Source organism: Phyllobates terribilis, unplaced genomic scaffold (assembly GCF_046119375.1).
Source record: "Phyllobates terribilis strain yellow unplaced genomic scaffold, ASM4611937v1 Scaffold_13__5_contigs__length_258822181, whole genome shotgun sequence".
Taxonomy (NCBI): Eukaryota; Metazoa; Chordata; class Amphibia; order Anura; family Dendrobatidae; genus Phyllobates; species Phyllobates terribilis.
In genome coordinates this window covers 207,882,315-207,906,939 of record NW_027362773.1, presented here as the reverse complement: position 1 = coordinate 207,906,939, position 24,625 = coordinate 207,882,315, and the positions used below count along the sequence as shown (strand labels likewise).

Genomic DNA, 24,625 nt, shown 5'->3' with positions numbered 1-24,625 from the left:
ATTTACAGCTATTTGATTTATTTTATTATTTATTTTATTTGTTTATTATTTTTAATTGTTTTGCACAGTGCAGAACATTGGGATAGAAACTGTCAGCAAGCAGGTTAGATGGTATTACTAACAGATCTTATATTTTATCGTAAACATATATTTACTGTTATTTGATTTATTACTTTATTTTATTAGCTTTTTTAAATTATTTATTTTATTTGTTGATTCCTTTTCTTTTTTTCTTTTTGCAGGAAAATTGGATAGAAACTGTCAGCAAGCAGGTTAGTTGGTATTATGGACAGATTTTATATTTAAACATATATTTACAGTTATTTGCTTTATTACTCTGTTTTAATTTATTTTATGTGTTACTTATTTTAGTTTTTTTTGCACACTGCTGGAAATTTGGATAGAAACTGTCAGCAAGCAGGCTAGATGGTATTATTAAAAGATCTTATATTTTATTGTAAACATATATTTACAGTTATTTCATTTACTTTATTTTTAATTTTTTAATTTATTTATTATTTTTCATTTTTTTATACAGTGCAGGAAATTGGGATAGAAACTGTCAGCAAGCAGGTTAGATCGTATTATTAAAAGATCTTATATTTTATTGTAAACATATTTACAGTTATTTCATTTATGGTACTTTATTTTAAATTATTTAATTTATTTATTATTTTTCATTTTTTTATACAGTGCAGGAAATTGGGATAGAAACTGTCAGCAAGCAGGTTAGATGGTATTATTAAAAGATCTTATATTTTATTGTAAACATATGTTTATAATTATTTCATTTATTACTTTATTTTTAATTATTTCGTTTATTATTTTTCATTTTTTTTTGTACATTGCAAGAAAATGGGATAGAAACTGTCAGCAAGTAGGTTAGTGAGCCTTGACAGATCTCATGTTTAATTATCAACTTCCAGTTATTTAAAGGGAACCTGTCACCATGAAAATACCGTCCAATCTGCAGGTATCAGGGGAAGCAGAGTAGATTGATGTGATATAAGATTCAGTATAACCTGTGCTTTAAGCATTTAATCCGTGACTCTTTTTGGAATTCTTGGTCCAGTGGGCGGTCCTAACAGTGATTGACAGCCATCTCTGTATGCACACTTGTAAAAGAAAGCTGTCAGTCACTGATAGGACCGACCACTGCATTATTCATCTGCATCTTTTTGCTGTATTTTTCATTTTTGTAGAAAAAAAAGGAAGCCATCAGCAAGCTGGTTACAGAACTGATAAACATAACTATATAAATATGCAATACTTGATAAGAGTCAGAGATATTGATCAGTTATGAATGTGATGATGGAATCAATGGTACTAAATAAAATAATCTACTAAGATCAGTCAGCAGCAGCTTGCTGATTGTTTCCAAATTGCAAAATATTTTTTTTCTACGTATATATGCAGGATATATCTATATGGCACAAAAAAACTCAACATGTGCCATTATATACAATCAGAGGCACTCATAGGTATGTAAAATAAACATAGTAAATGCATAAAATACAAGTAAAATATAACAGCAAACTTGCCAAACTTACTTTCATTAAAGTCTTTGTGTAAAGATGCAAAGAAGTTCCCTACCGCCGCTCCGGACATGGACGAGCGTCATTGCGAGAAGCAGATGGAGAAGAGCTCTGGGCCAGAGATGTACTCAAGGGTATTGATTTAAGAAGCTCTACATAAAAGTGGTGTAGAATCTGGAAGAAGGGGCGAGACCTGGATTTTATGATGACCTTTAATGAATCATATTATCTTCCGCTGCCTCGGGCGTCATAGACAGATGTTTCTTAACATTTTGCTCTATCGAATGCGTAGTAAAAAAAAAAGATAAAAAAGTGTTCACTGTAAAGTCCAAAAAGTTATTAAAGTCATAAACACAGTATATATCAAAAATGAACTAGAGAACTTGACTGAGCAACACATACAAAAATATTGGCTGTGCCCATTAGGAATATATACTTTTTTTAATATATAGTTGTTTTTTTTTACTTTTTACCATTCTATGGTTTTAGACAACTTCCATACAATTCTGGACAACTCCTTGGACCTTTAATAATAATAATAATAATAATAATAATAATAATAATAAAAAAAAATATTATTATTATTCAACTCCTTGGACGACTACTACTACTACTACTAATTATTATATTTCAACTCCTTGGACGTTTAATAATAATAATAATAATAATAATAATAATAATAATAAAGATTATTATTATTATTCAACTCCTTGGACTACTACTACTACTACTACTAATTATTATATTTCAACTCCTAGGACCTATAATAATAATAATAATAATAACAACAACGATTATTATTATTCAACTCCTTGGACCTTTAATAACAATAATAATAATAATAAAGATTATTATTATTTTCAACTCCTTGGACCTTTAATAATAATAATAATAATAATAATAATAATAATAACAAAGATTATTATTATTATTCAACTCCTTTGGACCTATAATAATAATAATAATAATAAAAAAATTATTATTATTATTATTATTCAAATCCTTGGACCTATAATAATAATAATAATAATACATATTAATATTATTATTAAAGGTCCAAGGAGTTGAATAATAATAATAATCATCTTTATAATTATTATAATGAAAGGTCCAAGGAGTTGTCCTGAATTTTATGGAAGTTGTTTAAGCTCATGGAATGGTAAGAAGTAAAAATAAACCCCCAAAAAACAAAATCTTTACTCACTAATTAAATCCCCTGCCGCCCCAGTGGGGCTACTGTGGTGGTGCTGGTAGCGATGACATCATCATTCTGTAGCCAATCACTGGCCTCTGCAGTCACATGTCAGACATACCCATAAATGAACAACAGATGTGATGTCATCACTTCAGGCCCGGAATTGAGCAGCGGTGTTGGAGCAGTAATTACTGGTTATTTTTTTTTTATTTCACACAATTTCCTGCTCTAAGGCAACTTTCTCCAAATCCCCAAAAACCCCTTTAAATGTGCCTTAAGGGTCATACACATTTTGTATAGAGCCTTTGTGCGTCTTTTGATTTACACTGATGAGGGGCAACTCCCCAGAACACATGTCTGCAAATTAAGATTCTGATTTGGCTTTTATCCTAATTTATGTGGCAAGGCTCGTCAAAGGGTTGATATTAACTTTTAGGATCGCTACTTCCGGTAGGTGGCTCAAGTCGTCTTCCTCTCTGATAAGGCATTTTGCATATTTAATTTCCCAGAGGAGCATTGCATGGCCTAAAAGTCTCTTTACACTGGCATGTCAGGCATGTCACTCTCCACAATGAGACACATTACCCCCTAGACTCCAGTATTATAGGAACGCTCCCTGATCAGCAGAAATTGAGTCCTTTCTTCACTATACCTGTCCTAAAGATGGAGGAGGACATCACGGACCCACTATGGAGACCCAAAAGAGATGAGGCCGATTTGTAAGACAGATAGAAAAAGTTGAGCATGGATTACTTGGATCTTTTTGCCATTTTTCAGATGCCAGGAAAGACAAGAGTTCCCTGTTGTGGGTCAAAAGAATCATTAATTGGGCACCATCCTACGCTACCATCTAATTCAACATTATTCTTGACCTAACGAGTTATGAATTTTACCACTTTATACCATGAATTAGTGGATGTTTCTGTTTTCTATATACTCTACGTATCATACAATTATAGCTGTTATTATATTTCCGTATAGTTCTTGTTCCATAATGACCTGAGATGTGAGATTATAATGATGTACGGGCTGCGCTCACGGACAGGATGAGATCTGGAGAGTATAAGCAAGGTTTTGTAATTATACCAACTCGTTTCAGCGCCAAGTATGCTGTTCATTGGCCTTTTTGTTTTCTAACAGCACACCATATGGTCAGGGGTGGTACTGCAGATAGAATTCACAACAATGGAGCATTCTTACCTTAAACATTTAGGGCATATCCACATGTTATGCCATAAATATTTGATAGCTTTGGGTCTCCCCTTCAAGACTTACACCTATTTCCAAATTAGAGACCGTGCTGATGCTAGAGGGAGATTCACACCTATTAGACTATCTTGTGGATATGCCCTAAATAATTGTGGATATGCTCTAAGGCCACGAATCATCATTGGAGTTTTTATTTTTCAAGTTATTTTTCTTTTTTTATTTTTCAAGTCATTTTTCATTTTTTTTCTTGCGGTGTTCATTGCCATTTTTTGTGCCAAATTCTTAAAAATGGCGCACGCGGATCAAAGTAAAAAATTGTGTTTACTAGTGGATCTTTGCGCCCCAATAAATTTTACGGGGACGCACATTGAGCTGAAAACAGGGCTGGGGTCTGCGGGATCCCCTCCGGCACTGGCCCGGATCGTGGTCGCTCCCTCTGCGTCCTCAGTCGTTACGTCTCAGCCCCCATAAATTTCGTCTTAAAGCATTTGTCTTCATTTCTGTACCGATCCATGGCAGAATTCAAATATTTCTATAAAACAAGCAAATGATATTCCATTTCTTATTACTAATCCCGTAAAGGGCAGAGTAATACAAAGCCTATTTTGCAATGTCAAAAACCTCACTCGGAGGACCCCTTTAGCATTTTTCGGTCTCCTCCCTTAGAAACTCATTAAACTGTGATACGAAATCTCAATTTAGCAATATTTGCAGAACTCAGTAAACGACTCTCAGCACTCGCTTCTCGGGAATTTACCCATCATCAAAAGATACTGTTGCGCCTGTGATGTCTGAGCGCACTAGTCAAGGCAGATGACAGATCTATAAAAAACGGTAGCTTCACATGTCTATGTACTATTGTAAAGAGTTGGATGTGTCAAATGTAGTGGAGTTTAGCTCAGTTTACATATTTAGTTAGTCTTCCGTGCCATGAAAGCTTCTGGCACCCAATATATTCCACAACAAAAAGTTTTGTTATACACTAAGTTGGTGAGTGACAGCATAACTTTTCCTTTACTGAATATGTGGTCTAAGGAATAACCTCTCTCCTTGTGGAGAGTTTCATAACTGACATGTAAGGAGACTTATAGGCCATGCAATGCTCTTCTGGGAAATTAAATATTAAAATTGCCTCTTTAGAGAGGAAGAGGAGTTAAACTCTACATCCACCTACTAGAAGTATATGACGCGCCCCTGGGCCTGCTGTGTCGCGCAGCGTCTCGCGCACGGGGGCTTACCCGGAACCGGATCAGATGAGGGTTGTAGTCTCCGAGTGGCGGGGACCCGGTCCGTGCCCAGGGGGTCAGACTCAGTGTGTGGCAGTCTTGATAGATGTTATTTGAGTGTCGACTACGCCACCCGTTGATTTGCAGCTATGGAGCTGCCGCTGCAGGGCAGACCGCTGAGGCCGGTGTAGAATTGTGCAGCGTGATAGTATAACCCCCAACGGGAGGGGTATGGCCTCAGGGCAGCCGACGTGGAAGATGGGGGTAGCAGGAACCACTCAGAGACGGTGCGGTGTAATTCAGGGTCTTTACTGGTAACAACGATAGACCCTCCCGGAGTACTTGCTAGCGAACGGGGCCTGGTCAGTCCTTGAGCAAATGGGATCTCCCCTGGCCAGGCGGAGTTGTAGGCCTCCCAAACTGACTGTACTCTTCTGGCTACCTTGCTAGAAGCGGATATAAGTAGCCCACGTCCCTGAGTGTACCGTGTGGTGCTCACCCGTATGGCCGGTGACTCGGGGCCTTCTATTGGCTTCCGCTCCACGATGGCGGTGCTGGTCCCACACGTGTGACCGTGCCTTCGGGTTTCTGGGCCTGAGGACCTGAAATCCCCTGCCGGTCGGCTTCTGCTGCTGGGTAAGAGTTCGTCCCCACAGCCTCGGACGCCGGGTCCGGTAAGAAAGCTTCTCAGTCAGGGCGAGCTCTGCAGCTGCCAGCTCCTGACTCGTAGTAGTATTGCTCCCACTGAGCTCCAGCTGTTTCTTCCTATGACTGTCTCTTGTCTCTACTCTCCTTGACTCCTAATCCTGCTTCAGCCCCGGGTTTATATAGGGGAAGTTCTTCCCCTCCCAAGACTGGGCAGGAGGTGTGGCATGCACAGGATCCCTGACCAAAGGACCTCCCACCTGCTCTCAGACATAACATCTCTATCACTGTGGCAACCAGACCCCTGGGGTGTCACATTCCCCCCTAGTGAAATTTAGTACTCCGGGACTAAACATATTTTAGAAAAACATAACAAGATAAAAACAATAATAATACAATAAGAAAAACATATAAAGATGGTTACGGCATGTCCGTAACCGGGTGCAGTCTTTGAAGAAAAGCAAGGTGTCCATTTCACCAAAACAGGGAGACGTAACCAGGTAGGGGTTTGTCCTACCCCGAGTCCTTAACAGTCTTTAGTCCGTCCTGGGTTACGCTCCAACTATGTACAAGGATTCCTGGTAAATCCACCAAGGACTCCTACAAATAACTAGAAACACAAAATTATACACAAGCAACAATACACAGGCAAACATAAATAAAACAATTTATACACTTCAAATCCTCCACCGTGCGGGTAACTGGCCTCTAGTGGCCCTAGTGGACCTACGGAGCTGACTGCCTAGCCCTGAACTACAGGATGTAGGAGCTGTCAAGGGTAAACTGGGCAGCTGTCTACCGGCTCTTTGGCTCACTAGGGATATGGCAGGCTCACTGCAAGCAGAGGGTTGATCCTCCTGGTCTGCGGGTGTGGGGTCTTCTGCCTCCTGGACCGGCTGTTCTTCCAGCTCTACCTGTTGCTCCGTAGGTGCTTGGGATGCTGGTTGGAGGAAGGTGAGTACGGGTACCACAACTGCACCATTGACTTGAGTCCAAGACCGAGGGAAGTCCCCGAGCACAGTACTAACCATATCTTCCCTTTCCTCTACGGGTCGATGGTCTTCTTGTTCCTCTTCAGGGTTCCTCAGTTGTTCGGGACACTTCTTCAGGTGGTCCCGAGATACAATAGCTGTGGTTTCCCCTCCATCTTTACTGATGGTACAAACCTTCGGGTTCTCGTGGCTTGAGGGCAGTACGGTGTACGGGTCCTTTTCCCACTGGTCGTCCAACTTGTGGAGCCGTCTCTTCCTCTTCAAGACCTGCTCTCCGGGTACCAGGGGAACAGCGGGAGCATACTGGTTGTAAGTTTTCTCTTGTCTTTCCCTAGCCTGACAGAGACTTCGCTCCACGCTCTCCTGTACTCTCCGGTACTGCTGCTGCCTCTCCGTATCCCAGTCTGTTTCTGGTGAAGTGTCCTCGGGTGTCAGGACTCCCATTTCCAGGTCAACAGGTAACTTACCAGGTCTTGCCCTCATTAAGTAAGCCGGGGTACAGTTGGTGGAACCTACCGGGATGTGGTTGTATAGGTCCACCAGATCGGGCAACTTCTCAGGCCACAGACTGCGTTCTTCCAGGGGCAACGTTTTTAAAAGATCCATTACCACCTGGTTCATTTTCTCACAAAGTCCATTAGTTTGCGGATGGTAGGGTGTCGTCCTTATCTTCCGGCAGCCATACAGATTGCAGAATTCCTGGAAGACCTCCGCTTCAAAGGCAGGTCCCTGGTCCGTCAGCACTTGGTCCGGGTACCCGTGTGGACGGCAAAAGTGCTGCTGGAAGGCTCTAGCTGCTGTTTGAGCCGTTAAGTCCTTGACGGGGACGACAACCAAGAACCGGGAGTAATGATCCACGATGGTTAACGCGTAGACGTAGCCACTTCTGCTTCGGGTCAGTTTTACATGATCCAAGGCTACCAGTTCCAACGGTTGCCGGGTGACGATGGACTGCAGGGGAGTCTTCTGGCTGGCACGGTCCTTCCTTCTCAGGTTGCACGGACCACAGTCTCTGCACCACTTCTCAATGGTTCCCCTCATGCCTACCCAGTGGAATCGCTCGCGCAGCAGGAACTCCAGCTTCTTCCACCCGAAGTGTCCAGCTCCGTCGTGGTATGCCTCCATCACCATGGCTGCGTCTCTTCGTGGCACCACTACTTGCCAGAGTAGTTCATGCGTCCGGGAGTTAACCATTCTGCGGCACAACTTCCCCTTGTAAAGGAACAGTCGACTCTTCTCTGCCCATAGTTGTTTGGCTTCCTCCGGAGCGTCTGGTTCAAGGCAAGCCTCCGGGCGAGTCAGCATCTCCTTCACCAGTCGGACGGCAGGGTCGCTGTCTTGCGTTTCCGCCCAGTTGTAGTGAGGTAAGGGGTTCAACGTAGCAGCCTGCTTACTCCTTACCCGGTGGGAATACTGGATAGTCCCATGACGGTGGAACGCAGGGAGTTCAACTTCTTCCAGTCCCTCCGGATCTTCTCCTTCGTCCGGCAGGTTGGGCATCCTGGACAGGGCATCCGCGTTGGTATTGGAGCGTCCGGCCCGGTATTTGATTGTGAACTCGTAGTTGGACAGACGGGCCATCCACCTCTGCTCCAGGGCACCGAGTCTTGCCATGTCCAGGTGTGTCAACGGGTTGTTATCCGTGTACACGGTGAACCGGGAAGAAGCGAGGTAATGCTTAAAGCGCTCGGTGACTGCCCATACTATGGCCAGGAACTCTAGCTTAAATGAGCTGTAATTCTCGGGGTTCCTTTCGGTGGGTCGCAGTTTTCGGCTGGCGTAGGCGATTACTCGTTCCTTCCCCTGCTGGATCTGGGACAGTACGGCTCCTAGCCCGATGTTACTGGCGTCGGTGTAGAGGATAAAGGGCTGGCTATAATCCGGGTACGCCAGGATTTCGTCCCCCGTGAGGGCCATCTTCAGCTGGCGGAAGGACTCTTCTTCCAACTCCTCCCATTTGAAGGGCGGCTTCTGGTTCTTGGCCTTCCGGGACTGGCCTATCAGGAGGTCCTGCATAGGTGCTGCCTTTTTGGTGAAACCGGGAATAAACCTTCGGTAGTAGCCTACCAACCCGAGGAACTGCCGCACTTCTTTTACGCTGGAGGGGCTTGGCCATTCCTTAATTGCGGTGATCTTATCAGGGTCGGGAGCCACTCCGTCAGCGCTCACCACGTGTCCCAGGTACTGCACCTTTGGTTTCAGGAGGTGACACTTGGAGGGTTTCACCTTTAGGCCGTAACTCGCCAGAGCTTTGAACACTTCCGCCAGGTGTTTCAGGTGGTCCTCATACGTCTTGGAATATACGATGACATCGTCCAGGTACAACAAGACCGTCTCGAAGTTTCTGTGGCCCAGACAACACTCCATTAGTCGTTGGAAGGTTCCTGGTGCGTTGCAGAGTCCGAACGGCATGCAGGTGAACTCGCTAAGTCCCATCGGGGTGGTGAATGCGGTCTTCTCCCGGTCCGCCTCTGCTACAGGAACCTGCCAGTACCCGCTAGTGAGATCCAAGGTAGAGAAGAAGTTAGCAGATCTTAAAGCAGCCAATGACTCCTCTATCCTTGGTAAGGGGTACGCATCCTTGTGTGTGATACGGTTGATTTTCCGGTAATCTACACACATCCTCATGGTTTTGTCTTTTTTTCTGACTAAGACTAGTGGAGCTGCCCAGGGGCTACAGCTATCCCTGATCACCCCAGCCTCCTTCATGTCTCTAAGCATCCCCTTGGCGTGTTTATAGTGGGCAGGGGGTACGGGTCGATACCTCTCTTTTATAGGAGGATGGTCTCCCGTGGGGATGTGGTGTTCTACCCCCTTGACTCGCCCGAAGTCTAACGGGTGTTTACTGAACACTCTCTCGTACTCCTGAACCACCCGATAGACTCCTTGTTTCTGGTGTGAGGGAGTGGAGTCAGTACCCAGATGTAGTTGCTGACACCAGTCCTCCATGTTTTTCTTAGAGCCGTTACCTTCCTCCGGGTGAAATGGAGGCAAGGGTTCCACAGATTGTATAGCATTTTGGTTAATGGTATATAATTTGGCTAGCGTGGCATACCGGGGCAGGTACACTTCCCTCTTCCCGATTTTGATTATGCGAACGGGCACCCTCCCATGGCGTACATCAACCACCCCCCGTGCTGTCAAAATGGTGGGCCTACTGTCTGAGTAAACTGGTTCTACCATTGCCTGGTAATCCCTACCTCTCAGACCAATAGCTGCCCGGCACCAAATCATCATTTCACTTTTTGGGGGCATGGCAATAGGAAAAGGGTCACACATTCTTACGCTACCAATCTCACCGCCGGAGAGTTCCACCTGTTGCCGTCGCATCAGTGCCCGGATCTCTTTCTGGAGCACCCGCTGCTCGCCGGAGCTGGCGTTCTTGGCAACCTGCTGTAAAAGGAAAATCACCTCTGCAAGACAATTTTCAATTACATTAGTTCCTAGAGTTATTTTTGGGTGACTCTCATGTTTGTCAATATCTACAATGATCAGTCCCTGTGCTGCCAGTTCGACTCTACCGATTTTGATGGTCACCTCTTTAAATCCGATCTGTGGCACGGGCTGGCCATTGCTGGCGATGATACTCAAGTCGTCGTCAGGGTAGCGGGTAATATCCGAGTCATTCCAGTACTGCTTAAAGAGCACGTACGGGATGGTGGTGACCTGCGACCCGGTGTCCAGTAGGGCACTCATGGGAATGCCATCCAGTACCACCGGCAAGACTGGACGTCCTCCCACATATCTGTCGCGCCAGTTCGATGGGCCTGGTGATCTTTTTCCTGGGGGTTGGCCCTCTACCCCAGGTTGTGCCCGTTTAAAGGACAGTACCTTGCCATATGTCCGGGTTGATTGCAGCGGCGGCAGATGGGTCGTCCGTCCTCGCTGTATCGGTCACTGGGTCTTCCTCTGGCCGGTGGGGTCCTCCTTGGTCGACGCCACGGGATGTCCTCCGGTCCGGATGCCAGCTGGATCTTCCCTAGGGTGGAAACCTGTAAAGACTGCACAGTTCGGGTTAGCGCAGCAACGCTCTTAGCTAGCTCTTGGACCTGATGGTGTAGGTCTGGAGCCGGGTCATTGTCCAAAGCCTGCGCATCAGCTCCCACAGGCCCTGCCGACAAGGGCGCCGCCTCCTGGTGGTAAGTAATAGCTGGGCGCCTGTGGGTCATAACGCCACCCGGTGCCGGTTCTCGGAGCACCCGGATGGCTCTGTCCTTGAACTGTGCAAAGCCCAGATGGGGATCCTGTAAGGCCATCGCCCGCAACTGGGTTCGGTGGGCATTACAATACAGTCCCTCTATAAATTGTTCAGTCAACAGCCTGTCCTCGTTTCCCACTCCATCAGGGTCGGTCTGCTTAATGGCCCTCAGGGCCTCTTGTAGGTTTAGTGCATAGTCCCTTATACTCTCATGCGCTCGCTGCTTGCACCCGTAGAATCTAAGCTTAATCTCGGCTGAGGTGCGGGTATCAAAGGTATCCTTCAGCCGGGTTAGTATCCCTGCGACAGTCTTCCTCCCAGGTAGCCAGGATTTTACTTCCCTTTTAGCTGCCCCGGTTAGTTGGGCCACCAGGATGCTCACTTTTTGCTCTTCTGTGAGGGGGTACACCTGGAAGAGGCTATCCAGCTTTTCTCTAAAGTCATGCAGGGTATGTGACTCCCCTGAGTACTGGGGTAGCCAAGCTGCTCCCGGGATATAGGGCATGGTGAAGGGCATAACTGCAGCAGCGGTGGCGCTGGCGGGGCTTGAGGCAGTGAAGCTCTCCTCCGTATCCGACATCTTCCTCCCCCCTAGTGGACCGTGGCCTACCTTGCGATGATCCTGTTCCGTAGGCCACGGCTCCGCAGTAGATCGTCAGGGTTGAGGACCTTCCGTCGCGCTCCGGTGACGTCGGCGTCTGCTGGGCTCCTTCCAGGACCTTACGCAACGTCCGGACGTGAGGTGGGGCTTCAGTTCTCGCGCGCTTTCGAAGTCCACGCCCCTCTTCTTCCCGCGCGGCGTCCTCAAGATGGCGTCCAATGGCGGGAAAACTCCACGGATGGCGGGAAGAAGGCCGAAGATGGCGCCGGATGGCGGGAAAACTTCGCGGATGGCGGGAAGAAGGCAGAAGATGGCGCCGGATGGCGGGAAACCTCACCACTGGTAAGTTTGAACAGTCTTTGCTTTTCAGGCACGCAGTACCCGGTGGTTGCGGGCACGAAATCCTGCCGACTACGCCAAAGTTGACGCGCCCCTGGGCCTGCTGTGTCGCGCAGCGTCTCGCGCACGGGGGCTTACCCGGAACCGGATCAGATGAGGGTTGTAGTCTCCGAGTGGCGGGGACCCGGTCCGTGCCCAGGGGGTCAGACTCAGTGTGTGGCAGTCTTGATAGATGTTATTTGAGTGTCGACTACGCCACCCGTTGATTTGCAGCTATGGAGCTGCCGCTGCAGGGCAGACCGCTGAGGCCGGTGTAGAATTGTGCAGCGTGATAGTATAACCCCCAACGGGAGGGGTATGGCCTCAGGGCAGCCGACGTGGAAGATGGGGGTAGCAGGAACCACTCAGAGACGGTGCGGTGTAATTCAGGGTCTTTACTGGTAACAACGATAGACCCTCCCGGAGTACTTGCTAGCGAACGGGGCCTGGTCAGTCATTGAGCAGATGGGATCTCCCCTGGCCAGGCGGAGTTGTAGGCCTCCCAAACTGACTGTACTCTTCTGGCTACCTTGCTAGAAGCGGATATAAGTAGCCCACGTTCCTGAGTGTACCGTGTGGTGCTCACCGTATGGCCGGTGACTCGGGGCCTTCTATTGGCTTCCGCTCCACGATGGCGGTGCTGGTCCCACACGTGTGACCGTGCCTTCGGGTTTCTGGGCCTGAGGACCTGAAATCCCCTGCCGGTCGGCTTCTGCTGCTGGGTAAGAGTTCGTCCCCACAGCCTCGGACGCCGGGTCCGGTAAGAAAGCTTCTCAGTCAGGGCGAGCTCTGCAGCTGCCAGCCCCTGACTCGTAGTAGTATTGCTCCCACTGAGCTCCAGCTGTTTCTTCCTATGACTGTCTCTTGTCTCTACTCTCCTTGACTCCTAACCCTGCTTCAGCCCCGGGTTTATATAGGGAAGTTCTTCCCCTCCCAAGACTGGGCAGGAGGTGTGGCATGCACAGGATCCCTGACCAAAGGACCTCCCACCTGCTCTCAGACATAACATCTCTATCACTGTGGCAACCAGACCCCTGGGGTGTCACATATACCATATGCAGTTTTCATACACAGTAAAGAGGACTTGAGCTCTAGTGCCATCTATTGGAAGTAACAATCTTAAAAGTCAATATTGACCCTTTAACGAGCCTTGTCACATGACTTAGAATAAAAGCCAAACCAGAATCTCTAATTGCAGACATGTGCTTCGGGGTATTGCCCTTCCTCAGTGCAAAGCATTCGTTCTGCTTTGGCTGTATAAGAGGTCTCTGACTGGGTTTTAAGGGGTAATATTTATCCTTATGCAGAGTGACATGCCAGGGTAAAGTGGCTTATAAGCTATGCAATGCTCCTCTGGGAAATTAAATATACAAATTTACCTAACCAGAGAGGAAGAGAACTTGAACTCTAGTTGCATAAATTTGAAGTAATAACCCTAAAAGCTAAAAACCACCCTTTAACGAGCCTTGCCACATGACTTAGGATAAAAGCCAAACCAGAATCTCTAATTGCAGACACGTGTTTCAGGTTGTTGCTTTTCCTCAGTGCAAAGCATTAGTTCTGATTTGGCTATATGAGAGGTCTCTGACTGGGGTCTAATAAGTGGCACTAGAGTTCAAGTCCTCTTCTTCTCTGAAGAGGCATTTAAATATTGGATGCCCAGTGCAAAGCAAGGGATCTGATTTGGCTGTATAAGAAGCCTATGACTGGGGTCTAAGGGCTAACGTCTCTCCTTGCAGAGAGTTACATGCCTGAGATGCCTGTGTAAGGAGACTTATAGGCCATGCAATGCTCCTTTGTGAAATTAATTATGCAAATTTCCTCTACAGGGAGAAAGAGAACTTGAACTCTAGTACTGCCACCTAGTAGACCCCAGTCAGAGGCTCTCATACTGCCAAATCAGATCTCTTGATTTGCACTGATGAGGGGCAACACCCCTGAACAAGTGTCTGCAAATAGAGATTCTCATTTGGCTTTTATCCTAAGTCATGTGACAAGGCTCGTTAAAGGGTCAATATTGACTTTTATGATTGCTACTATCAATAGGTGGCGCTAGAGTTCAAGTCCACTTTATTGCATATGAAAACTGCATAGGATAAATGATTTTAATGGATGCCTGTCAACAAAAAATGACTGTTCAAACCAAGCACATGCGCTCAGTGCAGGGTTGGCGCAGCTGAGCAGTTCAGTGAACCTTCCACTTACTATCTACTTTCTTCTCTGACTCCTGTAAAGCCAGAGCTGCCAATCAAGGAACAGACAGGAGGGGATAGATGGAAAACAAGTAGGGGGAAGGGTGCACCAAACAAGGTATGCACCGAATGTCTATGCTTGGTTTGAATAGTCATTTTCTGCAAAAAGACTCTGTTTATAATGGAAGTCAATGGATGACAAGCACCACTGTACAGTGGCATAAATTGGGAATATTCTAGTAGATCCCTTTAATTTAGGGCAAATTAGTAAGTTAGTGCACCTGCTAAACATCTTCAATCATTTGCAGAGTGTTTGCTTCCCAAGCCCCATATCTAAATACCTCCCTGGCACCAAAGGCAAATGTCCCCCTACCCCAACCTGACTATGACTTGGCCAAAGATATGACTTAGAGGTATAAACCGACAGGTTATATTTTAGATGGTGCGATCAGGCGAAACGTCACAGCCAATCATCCATCACTTGGTATATGTTAAATGTGCATGAAGATCCCTTATGGCCAATCGCGGGCATTATAGCTATAGGTCATCAGTTTCTGATATAGTTTCATCCACTGAGCGACATCTGTATTTAGGACCACAGTGAACACGGTGGTAAAACCGTTGGGTATAGTGTACAGTTTTGTGCCACCTCTGGGGCCTCTTATCTGCAAGGTCTCCAGGATCCTCCATAGTTTACAGAAGGCAAATTTGATCCCGGTATCTCTTTGAAATTGCAGACCTGGGTGTCATAGGCATTCATTATTATCCGCGCCCCCTGATAACGACACAAGGAAACGTTTGCAGTTTGTTATAGGCTCAGAGTCATTTAATTGCCTGATAATAGGTTTTCATAACAATAGAAGCCCTTAGAAAATTGGATAAGAAATCCCAACAGGGCCGTTGCCGTTTGCTTTGAATGTTCCACTCGCAGCCTGGTTTATTTTAAGAGGTCATTACGACAGATGGCTCCTGCAGAGGAGGAGATGCCCCCTTGTCTCCGTAGATAAATAACACTCCACGCGGGATCCTTTAAATTATTAAAGACTTTATCTGAGCATCAATAATTTGAAATGTAAACTGGTAATCTCATTAAAGGGCACCTATCTCTTCCGCGACAGAGGGGCTTCAATTATTTATTTTTATGTGCATGTTTCATCAGCGTTACAGGGAATGCATTACCGCGTGGTACTAATTAAATTATAGTAAAATAGTTTTAAAATGCGCCAAAAATAGGTGCTGACATTTTTCTTTTTTTTTTATCTGTTTTTGTTTTATGACTAAATATTTTTTCTTCTATTTTCTTTATATTATTAAGGAGATTGCCATCTTGTCTCAATTACAAAAAAAAATAGCAATGTATTTTCATTTCTAAAGGATTTAATTTAACAGCCTTCAGCTTGATCTTGAGCCATGGCGACTTGATGGATGAACGCTCTGTATGAAGATCGATCTTGTGCAAGACTAGATAGAGCCACCAGAATCTTCTCCACCATTATCTTGATAGGATCAAGCCATCAAGTTGCTGGTCTTCCTCTTCACCTTGTTCCTTCTACTCTTCCGACCATGATGTCCTTCTCCAGTGATTGCTCTCTTTTTATGATGTGTCCAAAGTAGGCAAGTCGTAGATTGGTGATCCTTGCTTCTGGTGACATGTCTGGCTTGATTTATTCCAAAATTGATCTGTTTGCTCTTCTTGCCACCCATCATATTGGTAACATTTCTCCAGCACCACATTTCAAAGGCTTCGATTCTTCTTCTGTCTTGGTTCTTTATCGTCCAGGTTTCACATCCATATGTTACCAAAGAAAAAAACAAACTATGTAAGAGCCGTGTCTTCATCACCAGTGAAATGTTCCTCGATTTGAAGACCTTGTCCAGTGACTTCATTGTTGATTTACCCATATCTAATCTCCTATTGACTTCTGGTGTCGTTGCTGCATCTTGTGTGATCATCGATCCAAGTAGGTTGAAACCCTTTTTAACTTCCGTCCATCTCAAATGTGTCCTGTTCGTACCTGGCAGTAGTCAATATTTTTGTCTTTTTTGTGAATATGCCTTAAATATCTGATAGATACAGGTTCTACCTCTGGGACTTACATCTACAGTATTTTGAGAACCGTATCCCTTAAATTTAGAGGGGCCCTACATTCAATTTTATAGGAGTTTTGAAAAGTGGCAATAGATTTATGGCATATTCTGTGGATATACTGCCATTAATGTAGAGGATAGGAATACCATTTTACATTAAAAAGGACTCACTGAGCGTAGAGAGAACGCTCAGTGGCATCTGTAGAAATCACAGTGCAGGGAGAAGATGACAACATTGACTATTGAGGCAAGGATGGTCAAACAAAGCTGGATCAGTATTAGGAAGTCAGAAGTGGAATCAGACAAGCCACGGTCAGAATCAGGAGGGGTTATAGAACAAAAGGTGGTCACCAGCTGGCTCAGAATCAGGAACATAGCATACAAATAGCCTCAGAGATGTAACAAGCAATAGCTGGCAATTCCCAGCAATATGAGTGGAGTTTAAGTAGGGTGTGGTGCTTCCGCATTTCCAGAAGCAGGGAGTTGACATACACGCATTCTGCCTGACTGGATGGCATTACAGGTGCCAGGCACATCAGTATAGCTGGCGGGACACAACTTACGCCGTCCAGCAATCTTGGCCATAACATCACTTGGTCCTTGAATTCATGTGACTTCGCTCAGGCAATCCCTTTATGGTTTGGAAGTAAAGGGGTTCTGGTTGTACCTGTCCCTGGAGAATAAGGTGGCTCAAAAGGTCCTACTGCCCCATATCAGGAGACCAGCATCTTTTGTCGTCTCGGGGAGAGGGTAGAGAGTTTGCATTGGAGCCCAGAAACTTCACGTTCCGTTACATCTCTATGTCGTTCAAAAGATATTTGACTCCCCAAAGCTTCAGTGAAATGACAGTTTTCTAAAATTACTGTTAAATGTTATGTTTCTTTCTCCCGTGGGAAGAAAATATCTGTTTGTTGACTAGAAACGAAGATCTTTCCATTAAAATCTTTGTTCTGTTAGCAGAAGGAGAAATTTCCACCCCCACTTACATGTCATCGCTCTGCTAGTACGTGTCATTTTATAAAGATAAATGACATGAATAATACATATCAGACTGCTGAGAATATCACAAACAGACTGTGACATTCCCGCCGAAATCAAAAGCCATTCCATAAGGTTGGAACAAGCTGCTTCGAAAATAATTAAGAGGAACGCGGCAACGAGATCTCAAAATGGCAAAATGGCAATCAAATGTTGTAGGGAAAATGTGTTTCAGGCGTGGGGAGGCCATGTATAATAGAAGATCTACTATGCCACGGTCTTCGTGTCTTAGATCAATAAGAGGCACCTGAGTGATCAAATAAATGCCAAAGCACCCCAGAAAAATAATTTTCTTAGGTCCCTGTGTTTAGAACATTGGTGTTGGGAAATCAATTGAATTTCCAAGTTCTGAGTTGACGCTTTAGATGAAGTGATCTGCTACGACAGAAACTTTTTAAAATGGGTTATTTCTATAGGACCACCCTGTTCTGATCTGCTAATGAAAAGTGGGTGATCTCCAGCCCAAGTCTTTGAATAAAATTAGGGATCAGTCCATGCATTACTGGATCAATCTTGGACAATATGACAGAACATAACATTAGTGATGGTCTGGGAGCTGGAACCCCTCCAATTGTTAGGATTTGTGGTGCTCTACCAAGTACATTGGCTCCTTCAACAATAGTGTATTGGTCTCATTTTGAGCCCCTCTAGGTTCCCCTGGGCTTGGGTGCGACTGCAATCCCTGAACCCACTAAAGGTCACCGATTTCTAGATTTCCAAACTATCTTGAGATAAACGCCATTATTTGAATTGCATTGCCCAGAAGAACTCCACACTAAAGGCCCATTCAGTCCGGTGATAGTCTTGTTAGGGAGACCTCCACAATCTCCAAACTTTCTGTAGGTGGCCAGACACATATAATACCTTTTACAAGTGGTGGTCAATAATTTATCTACCTGAATGACAACATTATCTGAGAAAATTCAACTTACATACTTTTCAATGTAATCCCCCTTGACTTCAACACACTTATTCCACTTCGCCTCCAGTGATTGGATACCCTCAGAATAAAGGAAACTTCTTGCTTCTAGAACCCTGTTACTACCTCTTTGTCTGAATTATCATCAAGAAATTGTTGTCTGTGAGGGGATGCAACTCCTCTGCCTCTAATCATCAGGACAATTATGCAATTGACTGATGAGTAATGGACGAGGCCATGTTTTTTTCCCCTACTAGGCCAGTTAAGCACAGTGAGCGTATGGTATATACACCTCCGATTCCAATGCATGGAATATATCTATATACTGTGTATATGACGCGCCCCCTGGGCCGTGTGTGTGTGTGGATACCCGGAACCCGACCTTTTGTGGATGCTGGGGGTTGTAGTCCTCGTGGCGGCGATCCGGTCCGTGCCCAGGGCGGTCAAACCAAATGGCAGTCTATAAGCAGAATGTCCGACTACGCCACCCGTGGATTGCGGTCAGAGTGAACCGCCGCTGCAGGGCAGACCGCTGAGGCTGGTGTTGTGGGTGCAACAGAGGATAGTATAACTCCCCACGGGAGGAGTATAGCCTCAGGGCAGCAAGTGTGGATGTTGGGGGTGATGGTGCTCGGGAGCAGCAGTAACGACACAGAGTCCTGTAATGCAGTCCAGGGTATTTACTCACAGTTCTTTATCCACGTTACTACAGCTGGTCATAACGTCCCTCGTCGCACTGTGCTCACCAGGTGAGGGGCTCGGCCTACTCCCAGATAACTTTGGAACGTTTCACAGGACCCCCTTTGTGTGTCCTTTCTCTGGCCTGTCGTACCCCGCCAGTGACCTCGCTTCTGTCCGGCTGCCTCGGGCCTTCTCTGGTAAACCTTGGCACCAGTTTCCCTGACCCTATATGGTGCCTTCCTAGCGGGTGTAGCGAGGGGCTGCGCCACGTAAAATGTCACAGCCTCCGGTTTCTAGCTGAGGGTAGTTCCCCGCCTCCACTAGTTTCGGGGACCGGTCTCCCCCTTTTGGCCTGACCCTTCTACGCAGGTAGATTCGGGTGTGCGGTGGTGACTCGCCGGTCCACACCCCTGGGGTCCCTTCGTTCCTTGTTCCTGGAGCCTCCTCCGCTCCTCTTCCTTCCTTCTGCTTCCTCCAGGCTCCGGCCTCTCTCTTAGGCCTGCCTGCGGAGCAGAGCCCATGCAGAGCCTCTGCTCCGGCCTCCTGCTCCCTCCTCTTCTGTCTGAACTCCCCTACTTCACACTGTCTCTAAGATGGTGCCCCCCTTTTATACCTCCTTCTAGGTGCACCCAGGAACTGCCCTCTCCCTCCTATGCACTACAGGGTTCCCCCTTCCTCGGTGTTCCCTCCCCCCACTCCAGCCAGGGACAGGGACTGTCGTGCTCTACTTGGAGCATACCGGTCACCCTGCCTCCTGGAAATGTAGTGTAATGCATGCAGGTGTCGGGGTCCTGATCCACACTCCATCCTTACCTGGAAGTGAGATATCGCACATCTGGTTGTGATGCAATACCTCTGTAGCGACCGAACCCTCAGGGCGCTACATATATGTATGTGTGTATATGTATATATATATGTATCCCGGTACGATCACTGCCAACTCCACAATAACTAAAGGAACTAGCTGCCACCAGCAATCGTGTATACATGTCGATTGGACACCCGTTATAAGTAGAATATGGATTCATGGGTGCAGTTTACAGAGCAAGGAGAACGGAGTTATTACATTTTATATATTTAATCCAGAAAAGTAGGCAGTGTTTGAAAAAATATACAAAGATGTTACAAAATGGGAACAAAACAATACGGTATATACAATCACATAGGTTAAAACAAAAGAAAAAGTACTAAACCTGTGTCACAGAAATGGCTCAGAGCTTAGCAAAGGGAAGCACTCCTTAGAACAACTCCTTAGAGCAACAGACAGAATCACAGCAAGCTGTGTCTTCCAGAATTGACAAATGACAGAAACTCGAACTCTGAATTTTATTAGATTAAGGTTACGCTCACATACCTCCGCTTGGTGAGCTCATATGGGGCTGGTTGTGGGATGTGTTAGGTCTTTAGAAGTTAGTGAGATCCCCAACTTTCATGATATCTTCGCCCCTGGAGGTCCCAGGTGGGAAATATTGTTGTAATTTTTCCTATCATGATTTTATCTTTTATAGAGATGAAACATGGCATGGATAACATCATCCACCTGCCAAAATTGAGTTGGAGGTGTTCAGCTGATCTTACGGTAATGTGAGTGAATATGTTATGCTCATCCCTTCGCTACGACGCCGAAAATATATCTCCCATAAATATCAGATCGATACAAACCCAAATATTCATCACTGACCACTGGCTCCAGAGTGTCTGAGATAATTCCTTTGAACAGAGGAAGCCCCTGTACTTCTTCACCTCTGAGTATGCAAATCCTAGACTTGGTGGCTGGTTCTCAGCAGATCCCTTGTTGTAATTACCTGTTCACGGCAGGAGGTCCCACTGCAATGGAGGTTGAAGTGTCAGCTCTTACTCACTTCCCAAGTTATAATTAATCTCATATGTTCAATGTGAGGGTGATATGTCCCCTCTCCGGAGATGTCTTTATGGATTTTACAATTTTTCTCGACGTCATTGCCCGTGCAAAAATTTCTTCTCTTGGCTAAATTTCTGGTGACATGTTTTTTTGGCTCAGTCGTGGCACCCACTGGGAACTGACCTTTCACATCATCAAAACATCATGAGTGATGCTGCAAACTGTACCAACTGAAATGCCTAATTCATGAGCTGTAACATTGACTTTGACCCAACGATCTTCCAAAATCATGGCCTCCACTCTATGGCACATTTTCTATGAAGATGCCTAGACATAGACAGGTCTCCTTGAATGGTGGTCATCTTTAATTGATTCCCTACCTCATTTAAACTGCTTGGCCCAAAACTTTACTTGGTAGTAGGAAGGAGCATCATCACCAGAAACAGCAATCATCCTTTTATGGATTTCTTTAGGCTTCTTTTCGACCTTTTTAAGGGATTTTATCACAGAACAAAGCTCCAAACCCTTCACTTTCTTTGTAGAGCCGCACTGTACTGTACTTGCCATCCTGTCTGTTCCTCTACTTTCATCAGACTGAATTTCTTCTGTGTCTGTTACATGTCTCAGCACTGACAGAACATGCTGGGGTAGATAACTTATTGAACACCCCTTTCAGCTTACTTCTACTTCCCCAAAACTTTCCATGCATGCTCAGGTTCAACAATGAACAGGAACGTTGGCTGAACATTTCACGCTTATTACATGGTCATCTGGCCCTATCCAAAAAGGTCACCCTTAACCATGGATGTACACTCTATTGCCATGCAGTAATGACAGAAGAGACCCATGAATAGGTTTTAATTAGGTCCAATCCCATGTAATCAGCTCAAGTTAGTAAGACTTCAACTTATGCAAAAAAGAATAAGCTTAAAAATACTAAGTTTTATTTCCTCCCCAGTCCCAGGGTAAATGAGGTGTCTCCATATTTCAAAGGCAACGGCAAGATTTAAATATATTCTGCAAGCTAATCTGGATGCTACAGGACGTGCGTGTCTCCTGCACTCATTATTCTCGCATGCCATTTTTTATTTGAGAAGTTTGATAAGCTTTCAGCTTATCTTTGCGCTTTGCATGCTTTAGCCCTCTGCTGAGCTACATCCATGATATTTGCCAGCCCCTCTGGATATTTCTCGAAAAAACGCTCATAGACATTTGGTAGAAATTCTTTTTTTTTTTCTACATTTTTATTCTGCTAAATACACTTAGTAGTGATTGGTAATGTATCTGAAGAAGTCCATATGTTTAGACCATTAATAAAATCTGCATATAATATATATATATATATATATATATATATATACACAGTATATATATATATATATATATATATATATATATATATATATACACACATATATATACACACATATGTCTTTTCGGAAACAGTTTCGTGCACAGGATTGTGAAAGGTCGAATAAGGGGAAAGTATTGGATGGATATTCTCCAGGGCTCGGTTCTCGGAGAGGAATATTATGAAATTCTATCTCGCATTCAAGAAACTGCAGCAGCCAAAGAAGCTCCGAATGGAGATGAGCGGCTTCGTCAGGACAATTCTCCTATTAATTACATAGCGTCAAAATGCCATCAGTGGCAGGTACGGTAAGCATGGCTACAGTTTGTGAGCAAGAAAGCCAAAAAAGGCATTGAGAGAAGGGGGTCCATTGTAAAACCAAAAAGGGGCCCTCTTTGAGGACTTGTAAAACCCTGATGTCTTAGAACCTGAGAGGTGATGGACTCACTCACTAGTTGCACAGGATGGACCCAATCCATCTCTACAGAACTATGGCAGGGTCAACACCAAAGAGGTTGTTTGCTACTTTCAATACATTGAAGAAGTTGCCCACTACTTGGACAACCCCTTCTCATCCTTTACGCTTGCTCCGAATAAAATAATAAAGCCTATACTCGCCTCCCATGCCAGCTCCGTTCCCGCGGTGTCAGCACTCGCTCTCCCCGGGGCTGTTGTTATGACACGTGACGCTGGTGCCCAATCAGTGCTAACATCACTGTCTCCGCCTCCTGTCGATTTGAGCATGAAGAGGAAGTTCAAGATCAGCTGCAGCCGGGACTTCCTCTTCATGTTCGATTTGTCCAAAGGCGGGGACAGTGACATTAGCACTGATTGGGCGCCGGTATCACAAGAGCAGCACGGGAACACCGGGGAGAGCGCGTGCCGACACTGCTGGAATGGTGCCGGCACGGAGGTGAGTATAGGCTTTATTATTTTATCGGGGCCAAACATTTAGATCAAGAAAGGGTTGTCCTAGTAGTGAACAACCCCTTTAAGGAACTAGCAAAAATGCCCCACAAAAAAGCGGATTACTACTTATCCTTCTACTGGGAACCCCAGTGATCAGTTGTAAAATGCAGGAAAACCTGTTAATTATCCAATTATCCTGCAGTTCCCCCACAGGAGAAATGAAATATTACATGTCATCTATTAAAGGACAGTAGTGGATGAGTGTGATCTACAGAGGACAATTTATCATCCAATGGAAGGAAATAATGAAGCATTACCATGGCTGGATTTGGGTGGTTAGTGCCTTGTGCAGTTTTTTATACTTTTATTCTGCCTCCTATGGTTTCCAAATATTATCATCATATAGGACCCGACTAATGAATCGTGCTGATCAAAAGATCATTGTTCTCGGCAGCACATGATTCCACACGTTTTTGCTCAGCAGTAGCAGAGATGAGCTTGTTAATGGCTGCTCCGCTCTACATAGGGAGCAACCGAGATGACAAAGATCACTTCAGAGCTACAAACGGGGCAGCACACAACAATCTATTGCAGATCGAAAATGCGGTCTGCCTCTGCAAACAAGCTACTAAACAAGCACTTACGGGCAGATAAGTAGGTGATCAAATGTCATGCAAGGTGTGGGAAAGGTGTGGGAAAGACTAAGTGCAACACGAAGAGAAGAGAGGGAGGAAGCCCAAACACTAGGGAAAGGGGGAGTGGAGACCTCCTAGGCAGATCTAATAACACCCTGCCTACCCTACCATCCCTATATTGGTTCAGCACCAATCGTCGAGCAGGACCCTAAACCCTGTATATCCCTATAGCTTGGCCCCAGATAGGGAGGGGGAGGGGTGAACACTGGTCAGACCCCACTACAAACTAAAGACAACAAGTAGGCAAACAAAGGGGATTAACTTAGCTTGAGCAGACACCAGAGGAGTAACACCAACTATCCTCCAAGGGCACAAGAGAAGAAGCCAGCCAACAGTTAGTGCTCCAAGCATGCACAAAAAAAATATCACCGGCAATTTCCTGGAGCAAACTGAGAGTTTTTAACTCCAATCAAGGGTGTGTCAATCAGCTGTGTCTTAAAGGAAGAAGGATTAAGAAGGTGTCTGCAATGCCAAGCCCAGTGACCTTCTATAGCCAGATCCAGAGCGACTGTCTCTGACTCACCCGTGATATCAACAGTCATTTAGTGCCCCAGATCTGCCCGTATAGACAGACCTTCAGCATATCAATCCTGCTGTAACATAGGTGTTCTCAGTTACCAGCTTGTATCAAAAGTGCAGCTCTTTTTTCAGGGGTCTTGCTGTAATTGTTCTCGTACACAATCGCCGTTGTACGTCCATTAGCAGACATCCCTGATATGTAAGAAGGAAAGATAACAAGTCTTCTCCTTTGTTGATTGACTTTGTTATATCGTCTTGTAAAATGAGATTGTATCGTCCATTTTGCAAATATGTTCACAGGGAACTTAATTAATTAAAACCTTATAGATAATACATCGTTATCACAAATCAATGCAATCACTGGCGCTCGGGTCCACGACGCGGTGCGAATGT

General features: G+C 45.2%; 1 protein-coding gene across 2 annotated transcripts in view; it reads right to left on the bottom strand.

The window, feature by feature from the left end:
- Positions 1-1,685, bottom strand: part of CDH5 (cadherin 5) — a 171,200-nt gene extending 169,515 nt beyond the window's left edge. For both annotated transcript variants that reach the window (XM_073659161.1, XM_073659159.1), the window contains exon 1: positions 1,551-1,685. Coding sequence is in view for 1 of the 2 variants with exons in the window: in XM_073659159.1 (XP_073515260.1) it covers positions 1,551-1,556 (6 nt within the window). In the remaining variant the exon portion in view is untranslated. The remainder of the gene's footprint in view (positions 1-1,550) is intronic.
- Between the last annotated feature and the right edge of the window lie 22,940 nt (positions 1,686-24,625).